General features: G+C 37.4%; 1 protein-coding gene across 3 annotated transcripts in view; it reads left to right on the top strand.

The window, feature by feature from the left end:
- RSF1 (remodeling and spacing factor 1) overlaps positions 1 to 22,366 on the top strand; it is a 192,506-nt gene that overhangs the window by 155,748 nt on the left and 14,392 nt on the right. For all 3 annotated transcript variants that reach the window (XM_023736589.1, XM_004381995.2, XM_023736590.1), the window contains exons 7-11: positions 89 to 295; positions 8,754 to 8,858; positions 10,403 to 10,482; positions 18,512 to 18,566; positions 20,013 to 20,122. In XM_023736589.1, the coding sequence (XP_023592357.1) occupies positions 89 to 295; positions 8,754 to 8,858; positions 10,403 to 10,482; positions 18,512 to 18,566; positions 20,013 to 20,122 (557 nt within the window). The remainder of the gene's footprint in view (positions 1 to 88; positions 296 to 8,753; positions 8,859 to 10,402; positions 10,483 to 18,511; positions 18,567 to 20,012; positions 20,123 to 22,366) is intronic.

Below are 22,366 nucleotides of genomic sequence, written 5' to 3'. Positions count from 1 at the left end.
ATGTGTACTATTTCTGTAATAGGGAGAGGTTTATTAAAAAAAAAAATCTATTATCTCAAATTATCCCCATTTTTTTATTTTATACAAGGTAAAACCCAAAGGTAAAGTTCGATGGACTGGTTCTCGAACACGTGGCAGGTGGAAATATTCCAGCAATGATGAAAGTGAAGCGTCTGACAGTGAAAAATCATCTGCAGCTTCAGAAGAGGAAAAAGAAAAGGAAAGTGAAGAGGTTATCCCAGCAGATGATGATGAACCATGCAAAAAATGTGGCCTTCCAAACCATCCTGAACTAGTATGTACCTGACCTAAATGAACAATATTCATATTACAAGCATGCTGTGGGTGCCTGGAACAACCTAACTCTTTTCTATTTAATTATGATTTGAATTTTTTTTAATACTACAGAGCTTGATGTGCTATGAAATAACCTTTATTTCCATTTTTCAACTAATAACCCAATTCAAGCAAGACCAAAAATCAGGATTCTGCTTTCATTCTACCTGGCTTATATATTGATACTTTCTCTACTTAATAAGAATGTACTCCTAATTTTTTCTCACAAATCAATGAATTTATTTAAAAATTTCGTTTTTTTCTTTTTCTTTAAGTTTTTGTTTTTTTTCAGTGTTTCACTGTTTTTTGTGTTTCTGAAGTACCAGCTTTAACTAAATTAAACCTGAAGGTCTTATTGTCATTCTGCAAAAACATTTGTCAAATAAGTAACCTAGTAGTGCTTAGCACTTTAAAAAATTGGAAGTTCTAAAAAAAATTTTTTTAAGAAAATAAAACACAGACGAGGTATGTTCAAAATAATAGTAACAGATGTACATGGAGCTTTCATATCCAGGAAGTAAGTTCTAAAAAGGTGACCTAAATCAAGATAACCAGTTCATACCCTGTAATTTATTATTTGCAGTTTGTAAGTGCTTTCTAAAGAGCCTATTGAAGAAACACTTATTATGCTCAGCTCTGTGTAACAGTTCTGTTTTTGAATAGATGACACTTTAAAGGCAAGCTCCAGCTATTAAGCAGAAAGAAATGGAAAGAAAGATGCTTCCACATAATTAGAATTGTGTGGAGCAGAAACTTTTTGAGATCTTCTAAAGTTTGGAAAATTCGTATGAGGTGAATTTTCACAAAAAGCTCATTTTTCATAAAAAGCAATGTGGTGTGATGGGAAAAGCATGGGGCAGGACAGAACTGGATTCAGATCTTGGCTCTAGCACTTAATTAGGTGCTATTTTCTCTATACCTTAATTTTCTCATTTGTAAAATTGGAATAATACCACATACTTCTTCTGAAGATCGTTTTTAACAGCTTCTGTAAATTTGCTAGCACTGCTCCTGACATCTAATAGATGCTGGGTTAAAGTTAATTCTGGCTTACTTGTCCTTTAAATTCATATCTGGAAACTAGATTTACCAGTGAAGTTTATCATCTCCGAGTGGTTTCAGAGGGTTCAAGTAAAAGATATAACTTAGAACCAGAAAACGACTTTAGTTCTGAGAACAGTAGAAATTGAAATTACACCAAGAAAATCCTTCTAAGCATTTTAATGATCATCAAGGTTATGAAAGTTAGGTCAAGAGTTTTGTGTAGAGAAAGGCCGAGAGAAGATTTGAGATAGCAGTCCTCTTTTCTGCCCTCTAAATCAAGGACAAAGTAACAGTTGTATTTTCATCCTGTCGTTTGCTAATGTCCCTTTAAACTGAGAGTGGATTTTAACTGAAGCAGCAATAGCTCTTGGGGATAAAAGGATGTGAGGAAATGAGAAGGAAAATGAAGTGAGCAGAAATAACACTAAGGAGAAGGAGAAAGTTGCACCCTTGGAGTACACACAGGATTTTTTTTTTCTAAATTTATTTTTTTAATTATACTTTAGATGAAGGTTTACAGAACAAATAGTTTCTCACTAAACAGTACACATATTGTTTTATGACAATGGTTAACAACTGCACGACACGTCAACCCTGTCCCTTCTCAACCTTGGGTTCCCTGTTACCAGCTTTCCTGTCCCCTCTTGCCTTCTCATCCTTGTCCCTGGACTGTTGTGCCCCATTAGTCTCGTTTTGTTTTATGGGGCTGTCTCATCTTTGGCTGAACGGTGAACCTCGGGAGTGACTTCATTACTGAGCTAAAAGGGTGTCCGGGGGCCATACTGATGGGGTTTCTCCAGTCTCTGTCAGGCCAGTAAGTCTGGTCTTTTTTTGTGAGTTAGAGTTTTGTTCTACATTTTTCTCCAGCTCTGTCCAGGACCCTCTGTTATGATACTGGTCAGAGCAGTCAGTGGTCGTAATCGGGCACCATCTAGTTGTACTGGCCTCAGTCTGGTGGAGGCCGTGGTGGTTGTCCATTAGTCCTTCGGACTAATCTTTCCCTTGTATCTTGTTTTCTTCATTCTCCCTTGCTCCCAAAGGGGTGAGACCAGTGGAGTATCTTAGATGGCTGCTCAAGGGTTTTAAGACCCTAGATGCTACTCACCAAGGTAGAACGTAGAACACTGTCTTTATAAACTGTGTTACGCCAATTGAGCTAGATGTTCCCCGAGACCATGGTCCCCACAGCCCTCTGCCCAGCAATTCAGTCCCCCAGGGAGTTTAGATGTGTCTATGGAGCTTCCATGACCTTTCCTTGTACAAGCTGTGCTGGCTTCCTCAGTATTGTGTACTGTCTTACCCTTCACCAAAGTTACCACTTATCTATTGTCTATTTAGTATCCTCCTACCCCCACCCCTCCCATCCTTCATAACCAACAAAGATTGTTTCTTTTTGACACACAGGATTTTTATTTATTTGTTATTTTAATGACTGCTCTGTGAAAATCCCACTGCTGATTACTATGCTGAAGAGAAAGACATTAGAAATTGAAGATCCCAGATGTGGATTTCTTATGCCAAGTGCTTGAGGATAATCCTCAGATCAAAATATTAAGAAAATATTATGTGTTAAGTGGTAGGGATATGATGCTGAACTAGAAAGACATGGTACTTGCCCTCATTGAGCTTATACAGCAAAAAAGTAATATAATTCATAAATGAATGTAGAACTCTAAAGGATTTTCCAGAAGCTTTAGTCAGAATACCAAAGGGTCACTATGAATCAGAATTGACTCCATGGCAGTGTTTTGGTTTTGAGGTTTTTTTAAGTCAAAATAAATGAATAATTGACTGAGGCTTGGAAACTTGAGAATTCTTTCATAGTAGTATTTATTTTAATGGGATTTTAGCTTTATTGCAGAGTTTAGACAATCATTTTTTTTAAATAAGTCGAATTCTAAAGATTTACTTGTGATTTTGTTATTTGAAACTTAGACTGCTATATTTTACCATAGAAACAATGTGATGAATGGAACTAGGTTCCCAGGTTTACCTACGTATGCATATGTAATCAGTCATATAACTGAACTATAATTCTAATGTAACTAGTATTGAATACTGGTATTGTAAGTGGTGGTGATGTATTTTGGGGAGAAGCAGGGAGTTTTTCCACTTTTAAAATCCCCTCTGTGCTATGGGTTAGCAATTCTGAAACTCCTTTACATGTATGCTAAAGCAAAGCAAGTTCCTGTCAGGCCGATTCTGTCTCATGGTGACCCCATGTGTGTCAGAGTAGAACTATGCTCCATAGGGTTTTCAGTGGATGATTTTTCAGAAGTAGACCGCCATGTCTTTCCTCTGAGGTGGACTCAAACCTTCAACCTTTCGGTTAGCAGCCAAGTGCCGTTTGCACCACCTAGGAACTCCTACGTTTATACTAGAGTTAAGTAAACAAATAAATTGTAGCTAATAGGAGCCATGTTTCTCATTGTCAGAGAAAGAAGTTATAAATAAGTAAGGCTAAAGGCTAGAATGACCCCAGTGGTGCTGGATTAGAGTCAGAGATACCAGTATGAACTAATGTTTATTTTAATATAGACACACAAATATAAATATATGCATATACATGGGTTGCTAGGCATACACATATTTCTTAGTTCTGTCTTCTGAGAGAAGCAGTGATACTGGTAGGAATGAGCACACCTAGGCACCCAGATCTTGGATTCTAATACCATTCTCAGATAAAGGAACCAGGGCTTTTTGGTAAAGCAGCTGATTCTAGAGCTTGGGCAGGGAAAGTGTAAGGTGAACCTGGAGCATCTTATAGTACCAGAAAGTAAGGAAGTGCTTTAAAAAAAAAAATTACAGACAGGTCCTAAGGACACAAGAGCCAACCTGAAAGAGCTCCCAGTATCCGTGGCTGGAACAATTTGAACAACAAACTAAAAACAGTAGTTCTGGATTATAATCCAAAGAACAAAATAAATATCTGTTAGTTCATACTGAAATAAATAAATAGGTAGGTAGGTAGATGGATGGATTGATTGATGAATTGGAACATACTCTGTTTACAGAAGAATTCCAAGTAACAAATGTAGAAGGAATGAGGAAAATAGAAAATTACTGTTAAGACATTATCAGCAAGATCCACTGATAAATGCTAAAACTAGTAGATGAAACTTTAAGGAGCGATGGAATATTTGCTTAGCTTCCAAGTATCTTCCCCTCAAATATTTAATTACTGTGGTGATTTTAACATTTATCCCCAAATTCTTTGATACTTTTCCCTCCAGAACATGGAGCTTCATTTCTTTTCCCTTGAGCATGGGCTGGAATATCACCAGTAATAAGTCATGTTGATATCTTGTACCCCCAGATATGATGCTGTTATGGATTGAATTGTGTCCCCCAGAAATGTATGTCAACTTGGCTAAGCCATGATTCCCAGTATTGTGTGAATATCTACCATTTTGTCATCTGATGTGATTTTCCTATATGTTGTAAATCCTACTTCTATGATGTTAATGAGGCAGGATTAGAGGCGGTTATGTTGGTGAGGCAGTACTCAATCCACAAGATTAGGCTGTGTTTTAAGTCAATCTCTTATGAGATATAAAAGAGAGAAGGGAGGAAAGAGACGGGGGGACCTCATACCACCAAGTAACTAGTGCCAGAAACAGAGTGCATCCTTCGGACCCAGAGTCCCTGCACTGAGAACTTCCTAGACCAGGGGAAGATTGATGACAAGGACCTCCAGAGCTGACAGAGAAAGCCTTCTCCTGGAGCTGGCACCCTGAATTTGGACTTTTAGCCTACTAGACTGTGAGAGAATAAATTTCTGTTTTTTAATATCTTGTGATATTTCTGTTATAGCAGCACTAGATAACTAAGACCAGATGCATTGAGCAGGACACTTCATCTTTGTGGTATTCTTCTCCAAAACACCCCAACCCAATCTAATCATGAGAAAACATCAGATAAACCCAAATTCAGGGACATTCTACAAAAAAGTACCTGACCAGTACTCTTTAAAACTGTCAAAGTCACGAAAAACAAGGAAAGACTGAGAAAGATAACTAAATGCAATGTGGTTTCCTGGACTGGATCCTGGAATCAAAAATAAGGACATTATTGAAAAAACTGAACAAAGTCTGTAGATTAGTTAATAGTTTTGTGCCAATGTTAATTTCTTAGTTTTGGTAGATGTACCATGGTTATGTAAAATAATAACATTAGTGGAAACTGGGTGAAGAGTATATGGGAACGCTGTACTACCTTTATAAGTCTTTTGTAAGTCTAAAATTATATCAAAATAAAAAGTTGTTTTAAGTTAAAAAAAAACCCTGTGCAAATTCTCAGAGCACAATAAATTTAAATAAATTATTTACATCAAAATTTATACACACACAGAGGGGAGGAGCTAAGATGGTGGCTTACTCAGATGCACCATATCATCCCAGTACAGCAAAGACCTGAGAAACCAAGTGAAACAGATGCAGATAACAATCCTAGAACCCTGAAAGTCAAAAAGGAAGGATAAAGAATTCAATCAAGCACCAACTGGAAGAAAAAGTTGAACAAAAGCAGCAAAAGAAGAGTGAACAGGAGCTAAGGCACTCTACCAGCCATCGTGGCTCAACATGGCTATCTTGAGACAAAGCCAGTAGTGACTCCAGGTGAGGAGCACAGGAAGACAATTTCACAACATTCCCATAAGAGACCAGAGAAACTGTATAAATGCACCCAGAGAGAATCAAAGTGAGCAGATGATGATCTGGATCTAAGGACAAAAAACATAGAAAAGAAGGCGAGAATTCCAGGAATCCTGCTGTCCACAGAGCAGGGAGGGAGCCAGGATCCCGAGTCAGGTGTATGCACAAGCAGCGGTCTCTTGACCTCTGGGGTACGGGGCACGCATGTGGTGGTTGATCAACGGAGTATTGGTGGGAGATCCTCCACCCAACTGGACTCTGGGCGTACCCACCACCACCCCTGCTCACGGTTGGGGGCAGGTCCCAACTCGTGGCTGAAATGGACAGGAAGTGCCTGGGCACCCATAGCTGAAAGGGTGCACTCCCTTCCACCTCCCTCCTGATCAGAAGCAGCGGAGGGTCCCATACTCCCACCACCCAACCTGACTACAAACTATAATACAAGCCCTCCCCTTTTATTCACCCGTCTGCCATCCCCCACCTGCTCACCCAAAGAGTGGCAATAAGCGCGCTCATGTGCAGTCATCCGCCTGCCACTCATCCCCCCCCCCACTTGGTGAGCAGCGGCAACCATGCACCCCTGCACTCAGTTGCCTGCCACACACACCCCTTGGCCCAGCAAGTGGCGACCACTGCGCAAATATGCATTCACCTGCCTGCCACACACCCACCTGCCCACCACCCACCACCCCCTGACCTGGCAAGCGGTGATGACCACCCCCACCCCCCCGCTTGCCCATCACACTTGCATCTCAGTTCACTCTGCAGGTACCTCCGCCTGCTCCTGTGCCACTAGATCAATGACAGACAGCGGCCAACACCTGCCCAGCGAATAGAGACTTACGCTCACACTTCCAGCCACTACCCCCCACACATGGAAACAGATGGTGAGCACTCCGTTGCTGCCAGACTACTGACCAGATAAGCATGCCCACCTGGCTAGATCAAAACAAAACAAAAAGCAGGATAAAGCAAGCAAACATACAATCAATAAACAAATATAATAACACCTTAATACTTCGGGGACAGCAGACAATATCAAGTCACAAAAAAGCAGGACATAATGGCTCAAGCAAGTGACTGAAATAAAGGGCCAGAAAACCTTTATGAGGAAGAAATGGTAATGGAACTACCTGATAAGGAATTCAAAGACTTATATATAGGACCCTCTGAGAAATCAAGGAAAACAAAGACAAAACTCTAGAAGAATTCAGGAAGACAATACAAGAACAAAATGATGAAAAGACAATTAGAAACCGTACAGAAACAGCAACTAGAAATCCAGAAGATTAACAGTAAAATTTCAAAAATAGATAACTCAATGGAAGGATATAGGAGAAGAAATGAATCAATGGAAGACAGAATCAGTGAAATAGAAGGGCAAATCCCTTGATGCTAATTTGTTTGAGGAATAGTCAGAAAAAAGAATGAAGAAAAATGAAGAAACCACCTGAGTTATGTGTGACATTATCAAGAGAAATAATTTACACATGTTAGTAATTCAAAACAGGAAGAGACAAAAAAAAGAGAAATTTTGAAGATTTGCTGGCAGAAAACTAACCTAATATCATGGAAGATGAGAAGATATCCATCCAGGAGGCTCAACGAACCCCATACAGGATAGACCTCAAAAGAAAGTCACCAAGACGTATCAAACTTTCTAAAACCAAGGACAGAGAAAGAACCCTGAGAGCAGCTTGGGAAAAATGAGCTGTTACCTACAAAGGGGAACCAATAAGACTAAGCTCTGATTTCTCAGCAGAAACCACATTGGCAAGAAGACATATATAATACCATGTGTAATACCACATATAATATCATATGATCTAGCAATCCCACTCCTAGGTATATATCCTAGAGAAATAAAAGCCATGACAGGAATAGACATAAGCACACCCATGTTCATTGCAGCATTATTCACAATTGCAAAAAGATGGAAACAACCTCACTGCCCATTAATGGATGAGTGGATAAACAAACCGTGTTACATACACAGAATGGAAATACTGCACAACAATAAAAAATAATGATGAATCCGTGAAACATCTCACAACATGGATGAATCTGGAAGACATTATGCCGCGTGAAATAAGTCAATAACAAAAGAACAAATACTGTATGAGTCCACTATTATAAACAGTTAAGAAAAAGTTTACACACAAAAAGAAACATTTTTTGATGGTTGCCAGGGATGGGATGGGGAGGGAGGGAAAATAACTTTGATGAAGGGAAAGGCAGTACCCAAAAGTTAGCACAGCATGACTAAGGCAAGAGAAGACACTGAGAGGCACACAAGAATAAAAGGTGACAATGGTAAAAACTATAACATGTACAGTCCTCAATAACAGTAATAAACAGTAATTTCTGAGTGGATACATAAGCAGATATGTATGCTGAATAGATGTGAGAGGGCATATGGTAGTACACCCAAATGCATATATAGGTTTGGTTGTGGATATTTCTATATATATTTGTATGTGCTGCATGTATATTTGTCATGAACATTTGGAACTTAACCTTTTCTTAGAGATTTTTCTTAAAATATTTTTTTAAAGATGGTATGTCAGATTACCAGTGCATTTTTTTATTATAATGCTTTATGCGAACAAAGAGTTTTGCAGTGTATTACTAAAAATTATTGAACTGTTGTCATTTTAACTTAAAAAGTTGCTGAATTTTAGTCATAGTATTAGGTTGACATTAATCTGTGGTTTATTTCAGATTCTTCTGTGTGACTCTTGTGACAGTGGATACCATACCGCCTGCCTTCGCCCTCCTCTGATGATCATCCCCGATGGAGAATGGTTTTGCCCACCTTGCCAACATGTATGACCCAGCCCACCTCTGTTTTTTTTTTAATAAATTGTCCTTGATTTTATATTGAAATTAATAATACTTCTTGGCAGCCAGCAAACATCTTTAATCTTCAAAGTAATTTGTAAATAGTACTTACCTCTTGTTTATATTTCTTTGAAATTAGAGACAATCAAAAAAGCTATCTTAATAATATATTTTAGGTCTTTTTTTCCAAAACAATTTTCAGAAGCCCTCCAATTTTTGTAAAACTGTAATCAGTGGTTTATTTTTTCTCACATTTGTTATAGACACAAACAAGTTCAGTTACAAGCAAGGGAAGAAATAAGTTTTTCCTGTTGTTTATCCCCTTGTTTCATCTTCTTTTTTGTTTCTGCCTACCTTGTTTTTATCAGTAGTGTTATAGGTGATATTACCAGGTTTAGGAGAAATACAGATTATATTTCTCTTATATTTTGATTTAGGTGAGTTTCTTTTGAAAGTTGAAGAACAGGATGTGTCTGCCATAGCACCCATGGAGTAGTTTCTCTCACTAAGCCTAGTCTCACATATCAATTTTTCTTTCAGGATAATAGATTTTATGCATTTCTCAATGAAGTCAACTTCTGTAGCTCAGCATAGCTTTATCAATTACTTTGTTCGGGTCTGTTTTGACCTAGTAATCATGTAGTGGTGTTCTGTAATTTTTTTTTCCATTCTCTTTTTCCAAATGGGACTAATGAGGCACAGCAGTCCAGGGACAAGGGCCAGAAGGCAGAAGGGGACAGGAAAGCTGGTGATGGGGAACCCAAGGTTGAGTAAGGATAGTGTTGATGTGTTGAGAGGTCATTAACCATTGTTATAGGGCAACATGTGTATTAACTGTTAAATGAGGAACTATTTTGTTCTGTAAGCCTTCATCCAAAGTGAGAATTGCAGCACAATTGGAAGAGCGTAGTCGATGTCACTGAACTGTGCATGTAGAAATTTTTGAAATGGTGTATCTTTGGCTATGTATATTTTCACCAAAAAAAAAAAAGTCAAGAAGGGAGAGAGTTGACATGTTGTGGGGTTGTTAACCAATGTCATAAAACAATATGTGTACTACTATTTCATGAGAAACTATTTGTTCTGTAAACCTTCACCTGAAGTACAATTAAAAAAAAAATAGTTAATTGGCACCATTATATTTTACTGTACATATAACTTTCTTCCTTAAAAATATCTTGGAATACTTTTTATTTTAATTATAGTCACTGTTACATATACATGTTGAACCAAATGCTATTTTAAACATTAATTAGTGCCAGTAGTATAGGCACAGAATATGTTTTTTTGGTAAGACTATAGGTTTTTCTAACGTGCTTTATTTCAAAAATCGTATGCTCATCTTTTGTTCAGTGGATGCTGAGCCTCCTTTTTAATTAAACGCAAGGAAAACTTAAATGTTTACTCACTGTGTCACCTCTTATCCATGATATAGTGAGTAAAATATCCATGAGTTTAACATGCAAGTGATAAATGATTTTGGAGAGGTGTTTATTCATAAGGATATGACATCTGTTTTGTTCCTTCAGAAATTGCTGTGTGAGAAATTAGAGGAACAGTTGCAAGATTTGGATGTTGCCTTAAAGAAGAAGGAACGTGCTGAACGAAGGTATTGCCATATGTGTTGTTAGTGTTTGACAGCAAAATCTGACAGCAGAATTTTCTTGAAACACAGATTAATATGTCCATCTAAACCAGGGGTTGGCAAACTATGACCTGTGGGCCAAATGCTTGTTTTTGTGTGGCCCACAAACTAAGAATGGTTTTTATGTTTTTAAATGATTTTAAAAAATCAAAACAAAAGTAATATTTTATGACATGAAAATGATGTGATATTCAGATTTCATTGTTCGTAAATAAAGTTTAATTTGAACACAGCCATACTCTTTCATTTATGTGTTGTCTATATTTGTTTTTGTGCTAAAACGGCAGAATTGATTAGTTCCAGTGGAGACCTTATAACCTGCCAATCCTTAAATATTTATTATCTGTCCCTTTACGGGAAAAGTTTGCCAACCTCTGATGTAAATTATTTATTGGAACCTACTCTAAATAAATACTGACCTAAGTATTGTGGAGGATATGTACTTAGCTAATTATTGTACAGACTACAAGAAAACTATAAAAGCTGGTCTACGACTTAGTTACCCATGTCATCCCCTCGGGTGGGCAGAATTAACACTGGTGAAGGGATGCCTCTCTGTTCAGTGTGCTACTGTAGTGTGGTCTGATGTAGTTGGAGAAGGCTTCTTGGAGGAGGTGAGACTGGAGTTGAGCCTAATCTTTAAAATGCGGCTCAAAATCAAGACAGTAAGTTTTATTTATTTGTATCTTCTTTGATTAATTCGTCAGTAAACTTTAATTCTCACCTGCTGTGTACAAAACTGAAAAGATAAGTAAGACGAAGCTGTTGCTTACATGGAGCTCACATTCTCTCAGAGAAACTCATGTATAAATACTTAGAATAAATGAGATGTATTCAAGGCAATACAAAAATTTTGTGGAGGGACATTTTAGTTCTTCTAGGGGTTGGGGTGGAAACCCTGGTGGCGTAGCGGTTAAGAGTTTGGCTGCTAACCGCAAGGTCAGCAGTTCAAATCCACGAAGCGCTCCTTGGAAACCCCATAGAGCAGTTCTACTCTGTCCTATAGGGTCTCTGTGAGTCGGAATCAGCTTAATGGCAACGGGTTTTTGGTTTTTGTTAGCGGTTGGGGTTACCAGGGAAGACCTAAAAAAGTAGAGATTATACAGGTAAATATGCAGAGAAAGGACCTTTCAGGCAGAGAGCACAAGTGTTAGCAAAATCAAAACGTAAAAGTGAGAGTAGACAAGTGGTAGGAGACGAAGCTATAAAAACAGGTTGAGGCCGAATTGTGAACAGCTTTGCATACCAGGCTAGGGAATTTGAATTATTCTCTATAGGCAGTGGGGCGCCATCAGAGAATGGACATGAATAGTCAGATCTTTATTTCAGAAAAATTGATGTGGTAACAATAAGGAGAAGGAACTAGCAACTCCTCTATTTTTTTCCCTAATCAATTTGGAATTTGGGGCTGTTGCAGTAAAGAGTCTGTGAGCACTGATGAGGCCTGAACAAGGGTAATCATAGTGATAATACGGTGGAGATATTGGAGAGAATTTTCAAAGGACTAATCAGTGGGACTTGATGCCCATTTGTTCAGTAGCGTAGTAGGAGAAAATCATTGTCTCCTGATGGGTCCTGTTATCTTCATTACCTTATTTGCTACTTCTTTAACCCTTTTCTGAACTAATTATTTTCTGCTTTGCATTTTTGTTGATACCATGTGTTTTCATTAATGGAAGCAAGTTGAATCATTTAGTGTGTCTGAATTTTTGGTAGGTAGTATGGATTTTTTTTTTTCTTTCCCTCCTTCCACAAGCCTACCCTAAGTGTTTAGTAGTATATATGAAGTACCACTAATTATATCCCCAGAGTCCCCACCAGGGTCCGTTGGTTCATATGCATAACAAGTAAAAATTTTCAAAATTTCTGTTTTTCCTGCTAAAAATTCAGATACCTCATACAATACCCTTTAAAAACAGTAATTTGTGGCACATGCCTGTTTCTTTGGTTTCAAAGTGTCATAAGCGCCCCTGCCTTGCAGCAGGACACGTTGTCAGTGGTGCAACAGCTTCCCAATAAATCTTCAGAGGCAGAAAAAGTACTTGGTCCCTAGAGGGACCCGTGAGCACAAAAGGGTTAACTTTTGCCCTCTGGTGCATAGTCTGGCCCCCAGAATTTAGCTTGCCTTAAGGCAGTCAGCTCATTCCATAATCCACTCACTTTACCCTGTGTAATGGTGAGCATTAAAAATAGATTCAGAACCTGTTTTTTTGGGATATTTTTTTTTTACTGCTCAGTTTGAGCTCTGGCTTAGAGATGCTTCATAGTTTAAAGGCAAAGTAACCTCTAAAATTAATTAGGAGATACAACTTAGTTTTTTAAATCAGATGTCTAAATATCTTTGTATTTAGAAATCCTGGGTTATTTCTAGGAAACAACTTGTGTCTTAAATATTTGGGATATCTTCCAAGGACGTTTAAAAAAAAGAACAATCCTGTATAGGCATACCTCGGAGATACTGGGAGTTCGATTCCACATCACCACAATAAATGTGAAAATCGCAATAAAGGGAGTTACTCGAATTTTTTTGTTTCCCAGTGCATATAAAAGTTTACAGTATACTGTAATCTATTAAGTGTGCAGTAGCATTATGTCTAAAAAAACAATGTACATACCTTAGTTAAAAAATACTTGATAGCTAAAAAATACTAACCATCATCTGAGCCTTCAGCAAGTTGTAATCTTTTTGCTAGTGGATGGTCTTGCCTTGATGTTGATGGCTGCTGACTGATCAGGATGTTGGTTACTGAAGGTTTAGGGTGGCTGTGGCAATTTCTTAAAATAAGACAACAATGAAGTTTGCTGCGTTGGTTGACTCTTCCCTTTCTCAGAAGATTTCTCTGTAGCATGCAATGCTGTTTGGTAGCATTCTGCCCACAGTAGAACTTCTTTTACAACTGGAGTCAATCCTCTCAAACCCTGACACTGCTTTATCAACTAAGTTTATGTAATATTCTAAATACTTTATTGTCATTTCAACAATGTTGACAGCATTTTCACCAGGGGTGATTCCATCTCAAGAAACCACTTTCTTCGCTCATCCTTAAGAAGCAACTCCTCATCCATTCAAAGTTTTATCATGAGATTGAAGCAATACAGTCACATCTTCAGGCTCTACTTCTAATTCTAATTCTCTTGGTATTTTCGCCACATCTGCAGTTATTTTCTCCACTGAAGTCTTTAACTCCTCAAAGTTGTCCATGAGGGTTGGAATCCACTTCTTCCCAACTCATCTTAATGTTGATATTTTGACCTCCTCCCATGAATCACGAATGTTCTTAATGGCGTCTACAGTTGTGAATCCTTTCCAGAAGGTTTTCGGTTTACTTTGCCCAGATCCATCATAGAAATCGTTATTTATTGCAGCTATAGCCTTACAAAATGCATTTTTTAAATAATAACACTTGAAAGTCAAAATTGCTCCTTGATCCATGAGCTGCAGAATGGATATTGTGTTAGCAGGCATGAAAACAACATTAATCTTGTACATCTCCATCAGAGCTCTTGGGTGACCAGGTGCATTGGCAATGAGCAGTAATATTTTAAAAGGAATCTTTTTCTGAACAGCACATCTCAACAGTGGGCTTAAAATATTGAGTAAACAATGTTGTAAACAGATATGCTACCATGCAGGCTTTGTTCCATTTATAGAGCACAGGCAGAGTAGATTTAACATAATTCTTAAGGGCCCTAGGATTTTTCGAATAGTAAATGAGCATTAGCTTCTACATAAAGTCACCAGCTGCATTAGCCCCTAGCAAGAGAGTCAGCCTGTCCTTTGAAGCTTTAAAGCCAAGCATTGACTTCCCTCTAGCTATGAAAGTCTTAGATGGCATCTTCTTCTAATATAAGGCCATTTCGTCTACAATGAAAATCTGTTACTTAGTGTAGCCACCTTCATCAATTAGCTAGATCTCCTGAATAACTTGCTACCACTTGTACATCAGCACTTGCTTCTTCACTTTGCACTTTTATGTTATGGAGACAACTTCTTTCCTTAAACCTCATGAACCAACCTCTGCTAGCTTCAGACTTTTCTTCTGCAGCTTCCTTACCTCTCTCAGCCTTCACAGAATTGAAAAGAATTAAGGCCTTGCTCTGGATTAGGCTTTGGCTTAAGGGAATGTTGTGGCTGGTTTGATCTTCTATCCAGACCACTAAAACTTTCTCCATATCAGCAGTATGGCTGTTTAACTTTTTTATCATTCGTGTGTTCACTGGAGTAGCACTTTTAATTTCCTTCAAGAACTTTTCTTTGCATTCACAACTTGCCTAACTATTTGGCCCAAGAGGCCTAACTTTCGGCCTGTCTCATCTTGCATCGTGCCTTCCTCACTAAGCTTAATCATTTCTAGCTTTTGATTTAAAGTGAGAGACATGCGACTCTTCCTTTCACTTAACACTTACAGGCCACTGTAGGGTTATTAATTGGCCTAATTTCAATATTGTAATGTCTCAAGGAATAGAGAGGCCCAAGGAGAGGGAGAGAGACAGGGAAATAGCCAGTCAGTGGAGCAGTCATAACACTCACAACATTTTTTTTTTCTTTTTTGGTCTGTTTTGTGTGTGTGTGTGTGTGTGTGCGCGCGCACATGCGCTTTAGGTGAAAGTTTACAGCTTAAGTTAATTTCTCATAAAAAAATTTATACACATACTGTTATGCGACCCAAGTTGCAATACCTGTAATGTGACAGTACACTCCCCCTTTGCACCCCGGCTTTCCTGTGTCCATTCAGCCAGCTCCTATGCCTTTCTGCCTTCTCATCTTGCCTCCGAACAGAAGCTGCCCGTTTAGTCTCTTGTATCTATTTTAAGGAGCACACTCTTCATGAGTATTATTTTTATAGTCCAGTCTAATGTTTGTCTGAAGAGTTGGCTTCAGGAATTGTTTTAGTTTTGGGTTAACAGAGAGCCTGAGGGCAATATCTTCAGGGGTTCCTCTAGTCTCAGTCAGACCATTAAGTCTGGTCTTTTTATGAGAACACTGACAACATTTATCAATTAAGTTTGCCATCTTTTATGGGTACAGTTCGTGGCATCCCAAAATAATTACAATAGTAACATCAAAGATTACTGATCACAGATCACATAACAGAGATCATAATAATGAAAAGGTTTGAAATATTGTGAGAATTACCAAAATGTGACACAGAGACACAAAGTGAGCACATACTGTTTGAAAAATGGCGCCCATAGACTTGCTCGATGCAGGGTTGCCACAAAACTTCAGTTTGTCAAAAACGCAGTATCTGCAAAGTGCAATAAATCAAAGCTCAATAAAATGAGGTATGCCTGTTTAGAATTAGTAGGACTGTTTTGATGTGCAGAGTTTCTGCTGTTTTTAATTTTGATACTGTGAACAATCTAACTAAAGATGCTTCAAGGTAAATCACACTTAAAAACTAAGATTTTTTTTTTACTTCAATCTTTCTGAAATCTATCTGTCCTCCTGAAAAATGAGTAGTTTTCCCATGTCCTAAAGCTGATTTTACCCAGCTATGTAGATATCTAATAGTCTCACCCGTTAAGGGCTTTAAAGAAAATGTATTTATTCTCTAAAGGCCAAGGATGTAAACCACTAAGAATTTTGTCTGATACTTCACATTATGTTTGCATATTCTTTGAAAGCTCATGTTGCTTATGCCATTTGTATGTGGAAAAGACTAGTGGAAAGTTTTTGACTACTACCCATTGCTATTGAGTCAATTCCGAATCAGGGTGACCCCATTTGTATCAGAGTAGAACTGCACTCTGTACGGTTTTCAGTGGAGTCTCTGGATGGCGTAAACGGTTAGATGCACAGTGGAAGACAGGCCAGGCAATCTGCTTCCGAAAGATCACAGCCTTGAAAACCCTATGGATCAGTTCTACTCTCCACACAAAGGGTTGCCATGAGTCAGAATCGACAGCAACTGACTACAACAACAACAACCTTCAAGGGCTGTACAGTCTGGTAGAGAAGAGGGGTGTGTCACTCAGTAATCAGTGACTAACCAACAACTGTTTACAGACCTGGAGCTGTGATGCTCTATGAAATCTGATATTTCAGAAGTTCATTCAACTTCTGATTTGTAAATGTCTCCTCCAGCACTTGGTGGCAGAAATTATTTGGGAATTTGAACAGCCTTATACTTCCAAAATGCTATTAATAGTGTTTTGCTAGCAGAGAATTGGATTTAATCAGAGATGGTTATGATGACGGACCATGGAGTCGAAATCAAATAAGGAGGACAGTAAGGACATGAAGGGGGTGATTGACAGTGAAAAGGGGGCAGGGTAATTGGATAAAGTCCTAGTGGAGTTGGTGAATTGCTGGAGTTAGTGTACCAGAGGGAGTGCGCTGGAAAGACAGTGGAAGTCAGAGAATAGGTTGCTTGGAATTAAAATTTTAGAAGGCGTTTAATTTTTGATAGTGATAGATCTAGGCCAAACATGATCATTGAGCTAGGTGGTGAGATGGAATGGAAGTTGGAAAGTTTCCATAACAGAACATATAGATCAGGAAAATTATTGAAAAAGACAATGATGTCTTCAAGATGCTTCTCAAATGTTACCATTTATTTATAGTCTTCTCAGATTTCTCAGCTCTTCAAACAAAAATTAATCTGTTCCTTTTCCATGTTTCCATGATGCCTGTTCATAATGGACTATAGTCAGTTGTTAAATAATTGTGAGGGCAGGCACTATGTCTTATTCGCCTTTGGATTCTCAAGTCTGACATAAATCCTGACCTAATATGGTAAAAGTGAACAAATGTTTGTCAAATTGAATTAAACAGAGAAGTAGTGGCCAAGTGAAAGTAAAAATTTTCAGGTAGAAAGGAGGAAACTGATATCTCAGTAAACTTCATTATTAGAAGGGCACCCAGGTGTCAAACATATTTAATAACAGATAGCTCAGGTTCTAACATACCCATCCATGAAGGCTTCCCTGTTAATTCTAGATAGTGTTGATCTTGCCTTTCCTAGTTTTTAGTTCATTAACTGTACTATATTTTTATCTGGTTTTGATTTAAATTGCTTAATAATTTTCTTATATATCAACTTTTATTTAATACCTTCATATCTTGTGTATAAAAAGAGCATAAAATTCTTGTTAGCAGGGCCAAGGGTCTATAAGCTAAACTTGGCAATAAAGGATGCACTCTAAAGGACCTAGCGAACTGGATCCATTAATGTCCTTCTATAAAGGATGGTACTGGTAAAGGGAAGAAGAGTGGTTAGTTTCAGTTCAGTTTAACATACATGCCATGTAAGAGTTCAGCTGTCCTTGCCAAATTGAATATATCCTTGTTTCTTATAGCTATTTGTTATGTAAAATGTGTTTAATTAAAATCAACAAAGATTTGTTTCTTGGAAATGAAACTACAGAGATGTCATTAATGGTCCAGATTCTTCATTTCATGCAGAAGTCTCAGCTGGCCCTAAAGTTATCTTCAGCATGATATCCTTGAGTGCAGAGCCAGATGACTGTCTTACTTTTATTCTTTTCTAGAGCAAGAAGTGAATGGTCTTAGTGTCATTTGCTGGGATCTTGATATGGTTTTGTTACACGGATTTTTTTTTTTATATAGTGATACTTATTATTATGAGATTATACCTATGTATACACGCACATAATTATGGAAAACTTCCAACATGACAAAGATCTAGTTTGTCCTGTTAAAGGTGGCTTTCCATCTAATCAGATCATCAGTGAGTCACAGCATGACTCTTCTCATGAAGCTGCTTTGTCTTTTTCAGTTACAGGTTTTATTTCACTTGCATAAATCACTTCTAAAGCCATACTTTTCAAACCTTCAGGAAATGTTGTGCCTCCCATGGAGATAACAATACTATATTAAGTTTTTAAGATTATAGCCAATATGTCTGTGCTCCAGTCTCTGTTATTACCAAGAAATCCTAAGTTTAGTATTGGCCAAACTAGTGATATTTCATAACAATTTAATTTTTAGCATATCTCATTTTGTGTGTTTGTTATTTTTCACCTAAAGGAAAGAACGTTTGGTGTATGTGGGTATCAGTATTGAAAACATCATTCCTCCACAAGTAAGTTTCTGGTTTGCAGTATTTTTAAAGGGGAGACTATCTTAATTATTCTAAAATTTAACCCACATTATGTAATGTGAGTAGTTTTAAATATGTAATATACCTGTTGTTATGGATTGAATTGTGTCCCAAAAAAATGTGTTATAAATCCTAATCTGTATACCTGTGGTTATAATCCCATTTGGGAATGAGTTGTCTTTGCTATGTTAATCATACAGGATTAGTGTAGGGTGTATTCTTGAGTCAATCTCTTTTGAGATACAAAAGAGATTAAACAATCATGAGAGAAGTAGAGATGGGGGAAGATCACCCAGAAACAGAAGGTCAGAGAGACAAGGACCTTCCTCCTCTATAGCCAACAGAGAGAGAAAGCCTTCCCCTAGAGCCAGCACAGTGTATTCTGACTTCTAGCCTCCTAAACTCAGCATCATGTATTCTGACTTCTAGCCTCCTAAACTGTGAGAAAATAAATTTCTGTTTGTTAAAGCCACCCACTTGTGGTATTTCTGTTATAGCAGCACTAGATAACTAAGACACCTGTTTTATTGAAAATGAAAATTCAGGACCTTAAAAGGAAAAAAAATAACCCATAAACCCTCTGTGATTGAAATAATGTGTATATATAAATGATGTGTATAATGTATATATAGATAGCCCAAAAATGTGATATCATATCCAAACCAAATTTATAGTTGGTATACCTTTGGGGAATATATGTTTCATTTTTATTACACTAAATTGAATAATTTGTGTTTAGCCTTTTTATGTGCTGTTTATGTAAAATAACTAAAGAATATTTTAGAGAGATTTCTGATTTTTAATTCCCTGCTTTTGGAGGAAAACAGAAAGTTCAACTTACGTTGTTATTCACGGTTTGGTTTCTTTGAAGGGATATCACTTTGTTGCATTTATTACTCTAGTTTATAACTAAGAAGGTTACTTCATCATGTAACATGCTTTTCATTTGAAATTAAGAGATTCTCTTAGTTTCATAAGCAGTTTCATTCAGATTTAATTCATAACCTTCAATAGCCTGTCTTGTTTAGTTATCTTCCTTCAGTATTTTATCTGTTTCTCCTTTTAAATCCATTTTTTTCATTCATTCAGCTTATCTATTGAATATCCTCTACTGTGTGTTAAGTTTAATTATTTGTTAAAAAGATATGTTGATGGGAAAACATTGTGGTTGTTCTAAAAGATGTAATTATAATCTCACAGAAGTGTAAGAATTTTAATACAGAAGTGTTTCATCCATTGATCACCAGTATTCTCTTTAAACTGTATACTTCATGTTACCGTATTTATTCTGTTTTGGGGGATTGTCTCATCCTTTTCAAACTTTTCGCATGTGCTGCCTAGATGGCAATTAGAAAACTAATAATTTCAGGAAATTTTGTTCTGTCATGAGTAATAACCTATATACTTACTGTCATATTTTTAAACCAGGAGCCAGATTTTTCTGAAGACCAAGAAGAGAAGAAAAAAGATTCAAAAAAATCCAAAGCAAACTTGCTTGAAAGGAGATCAACAAGAACACGGAAGTGTATAAGTTACAGGTATGAAATATATGGAAATGGCTACAGTGAAAGGGTATAGTGTTTTTAAAATCAGACAGCATGACCTAGAAGTATATGCTTTTCCCATCACAATGATCATCAGCAATTGTATATATATTTCTTCTCTTATGTCTTTAAAGTCATAGAAATTTAGAGCAGCCAGCACAATCTTTTCCAAATGTAAATCTGCTCCTGTCAACCTCTTCTGCTTAACATACCTTAAGATATACTTTACCAAGATTCCCATAGCTCTCAGGATAAGAATTGATGACTTAAACAAGATGAGTAAGGCTCTGTATAATCTGATCTCTCTCACCTTTCAAGCTGCTTCACATCCACATTTCCCCTTACTCTCTTTGTACTAGCCACAATTGTCTTTTTTCAGTCCCAATCCCTTTGCACATATTCTTTACTCTGCCTGGAAGTTCACTCCCATTTTCATCTTGAGGCCCTGGGTGGTGCAGACAGTTAAGTATTTGACTACTAGCCAAAAGGTTGGCATTTTGAACCCACCCAGAGGCATCTCGGAAGACAGGCCACAGCCTTGAAAACCCTATGAAGCAGTTCTACTCTGCACGCGTGGGTTACCATGAGTCGAAATCAACTTGAAGACAACTAACAACAACAACCTCCTCTAGATCAAATCCCCCTATTATATGCCCTCGTATCAGCCAGTTCCTGTCCTTGAAAGCGCTTATAGTTGTAATATGTGTGATTATAATTATTTGATTGTTTTTCTTGCGCACTAGACTGTTAGCATGAAGATAAGGGCCATATGTTTTACATATCCTCATGTCCCCTCCACCTAGCATAGTGCTGACAAGTAGTATGTGCTCCATAAATGCCTACTGAAAGAATCAGTAAATAAAATCTGGTTTACCTTCTGCCACTAAAGGTACCAGAGATTTTTCCATGGTCGTTCTGTTAGTAGCTAATCCTGGACTAAAACCTTATCTTCTGATTGATTGCTAGTCTAGCATTCTTTCCACTAAACCACCCTGTCTCACTCAGATAATAAATAAATTACATTTAAATTATTTTAGAACACTGTTTGGTCTGTAGTCTCTAAAATCTACTTGGACAACACCAAAACAGCCTTTTAACTTGAATAAGTGGAGATGAAAATCTAAGCTGATTTTATAGAGCTCTCAATCTTTAGGTTGCTTCTTGTCCAGTGTTCATGGAAAAGTTCCCTGTATATAGTTTACTGCTGCTGCTGTTGTTGTTAAAACTTTATAAAATGCAGTAGGACAGTAATATATGTGGAAACACTGTCCGTCTTATTCTTTAGAAAAAGAACTTTGAAAAAATAACAAGTACCATTCTATATAAAACCAATCATAACTAATAAAGTTAAAGCCTTTCAGATGGAAAGTGCAAGTGTACCGTCAGTTCTATTATAAAACTATATTTGTGCCCCTAAATATCACCGTGCTATGCAAAAATCATGCAGTAAAAACCATAGGGGTTATGGGAAATATGAAGTTAGGGCCACAACACTCAAAAACTGCATTAATGACGCATTAAGAATAAAAGATAGGAGCCTAATAAAAATGGTTGTGCTGTTTGACACATGTGAAATGGTTAAGAAATACATAAATACTACAGTAACTATGGCATTTTACCTTGTAAAAGACCTGAAATTTGCCTGTGGACATGAGTGTAAGGAAGGTTTCGGTTGTAAGTTATTGTGAGGTTGGTAGGAGGGTTATCTGAAATCAGACAGAAAGTTCTAACACCAAATGTGGATGTGTGTGCCTCATAATGCACATGGTGAACTAAAGTATCTAGTGGATATTAGAGGTGTATGTGCATTTGTGTGTTTGTATGCAGCTCAGTTCAACCAGGTAGTTTTCTGTGTTCACCTAGTGTTTCTCATGAATGAAATCACACATGAGCAAGTGTGCAATATACATTATCCTCAAATTGTTTCCTGATACATCAGTCATATTAGAACAAATTTTAGTTTTCAAAACAAGCATTATAATAGGACTAATTGTATTGTCTTTCAGTCCTGATGTAATTGTGGTTATTAAAAAAATCAGAGATTTACTATCATTTAATAATTCTTCATTAGATTTTTATTTCTTCTAACGGAGAGGGTGACATCTGAGTTTACTAGAGGGAGCATTGGATTGGGAGTCAGAAGACTAAGATTATAGTCTTGGCTTGCCACTTACTAGCCATGTATCTTTGAGTGGTGCATTTCCTGGGTCTTGGTTGTCTCATCTGTGATGGTGGATT

This window comes from Trichechus manatus, unplaced genomic scaffold (assembly GCF_000243295.1).
Source record: "Trichechus manatus latirostris isolate Lorelei unplaced genomic scaffold, TriManLat1.0 scaffold00088, whole genome shotgun sequence".
Lineage (NCBI taxonomy): Eukaryota > Metazoa > Chordata > Mammalia > Sirenia > Trichechidae > Trichechus > Trichechus manatus.
Note: the sequence above shows the minus strand (reverse complement) of the source record. Positions and strands in the feature narration are given on the sequence as shown.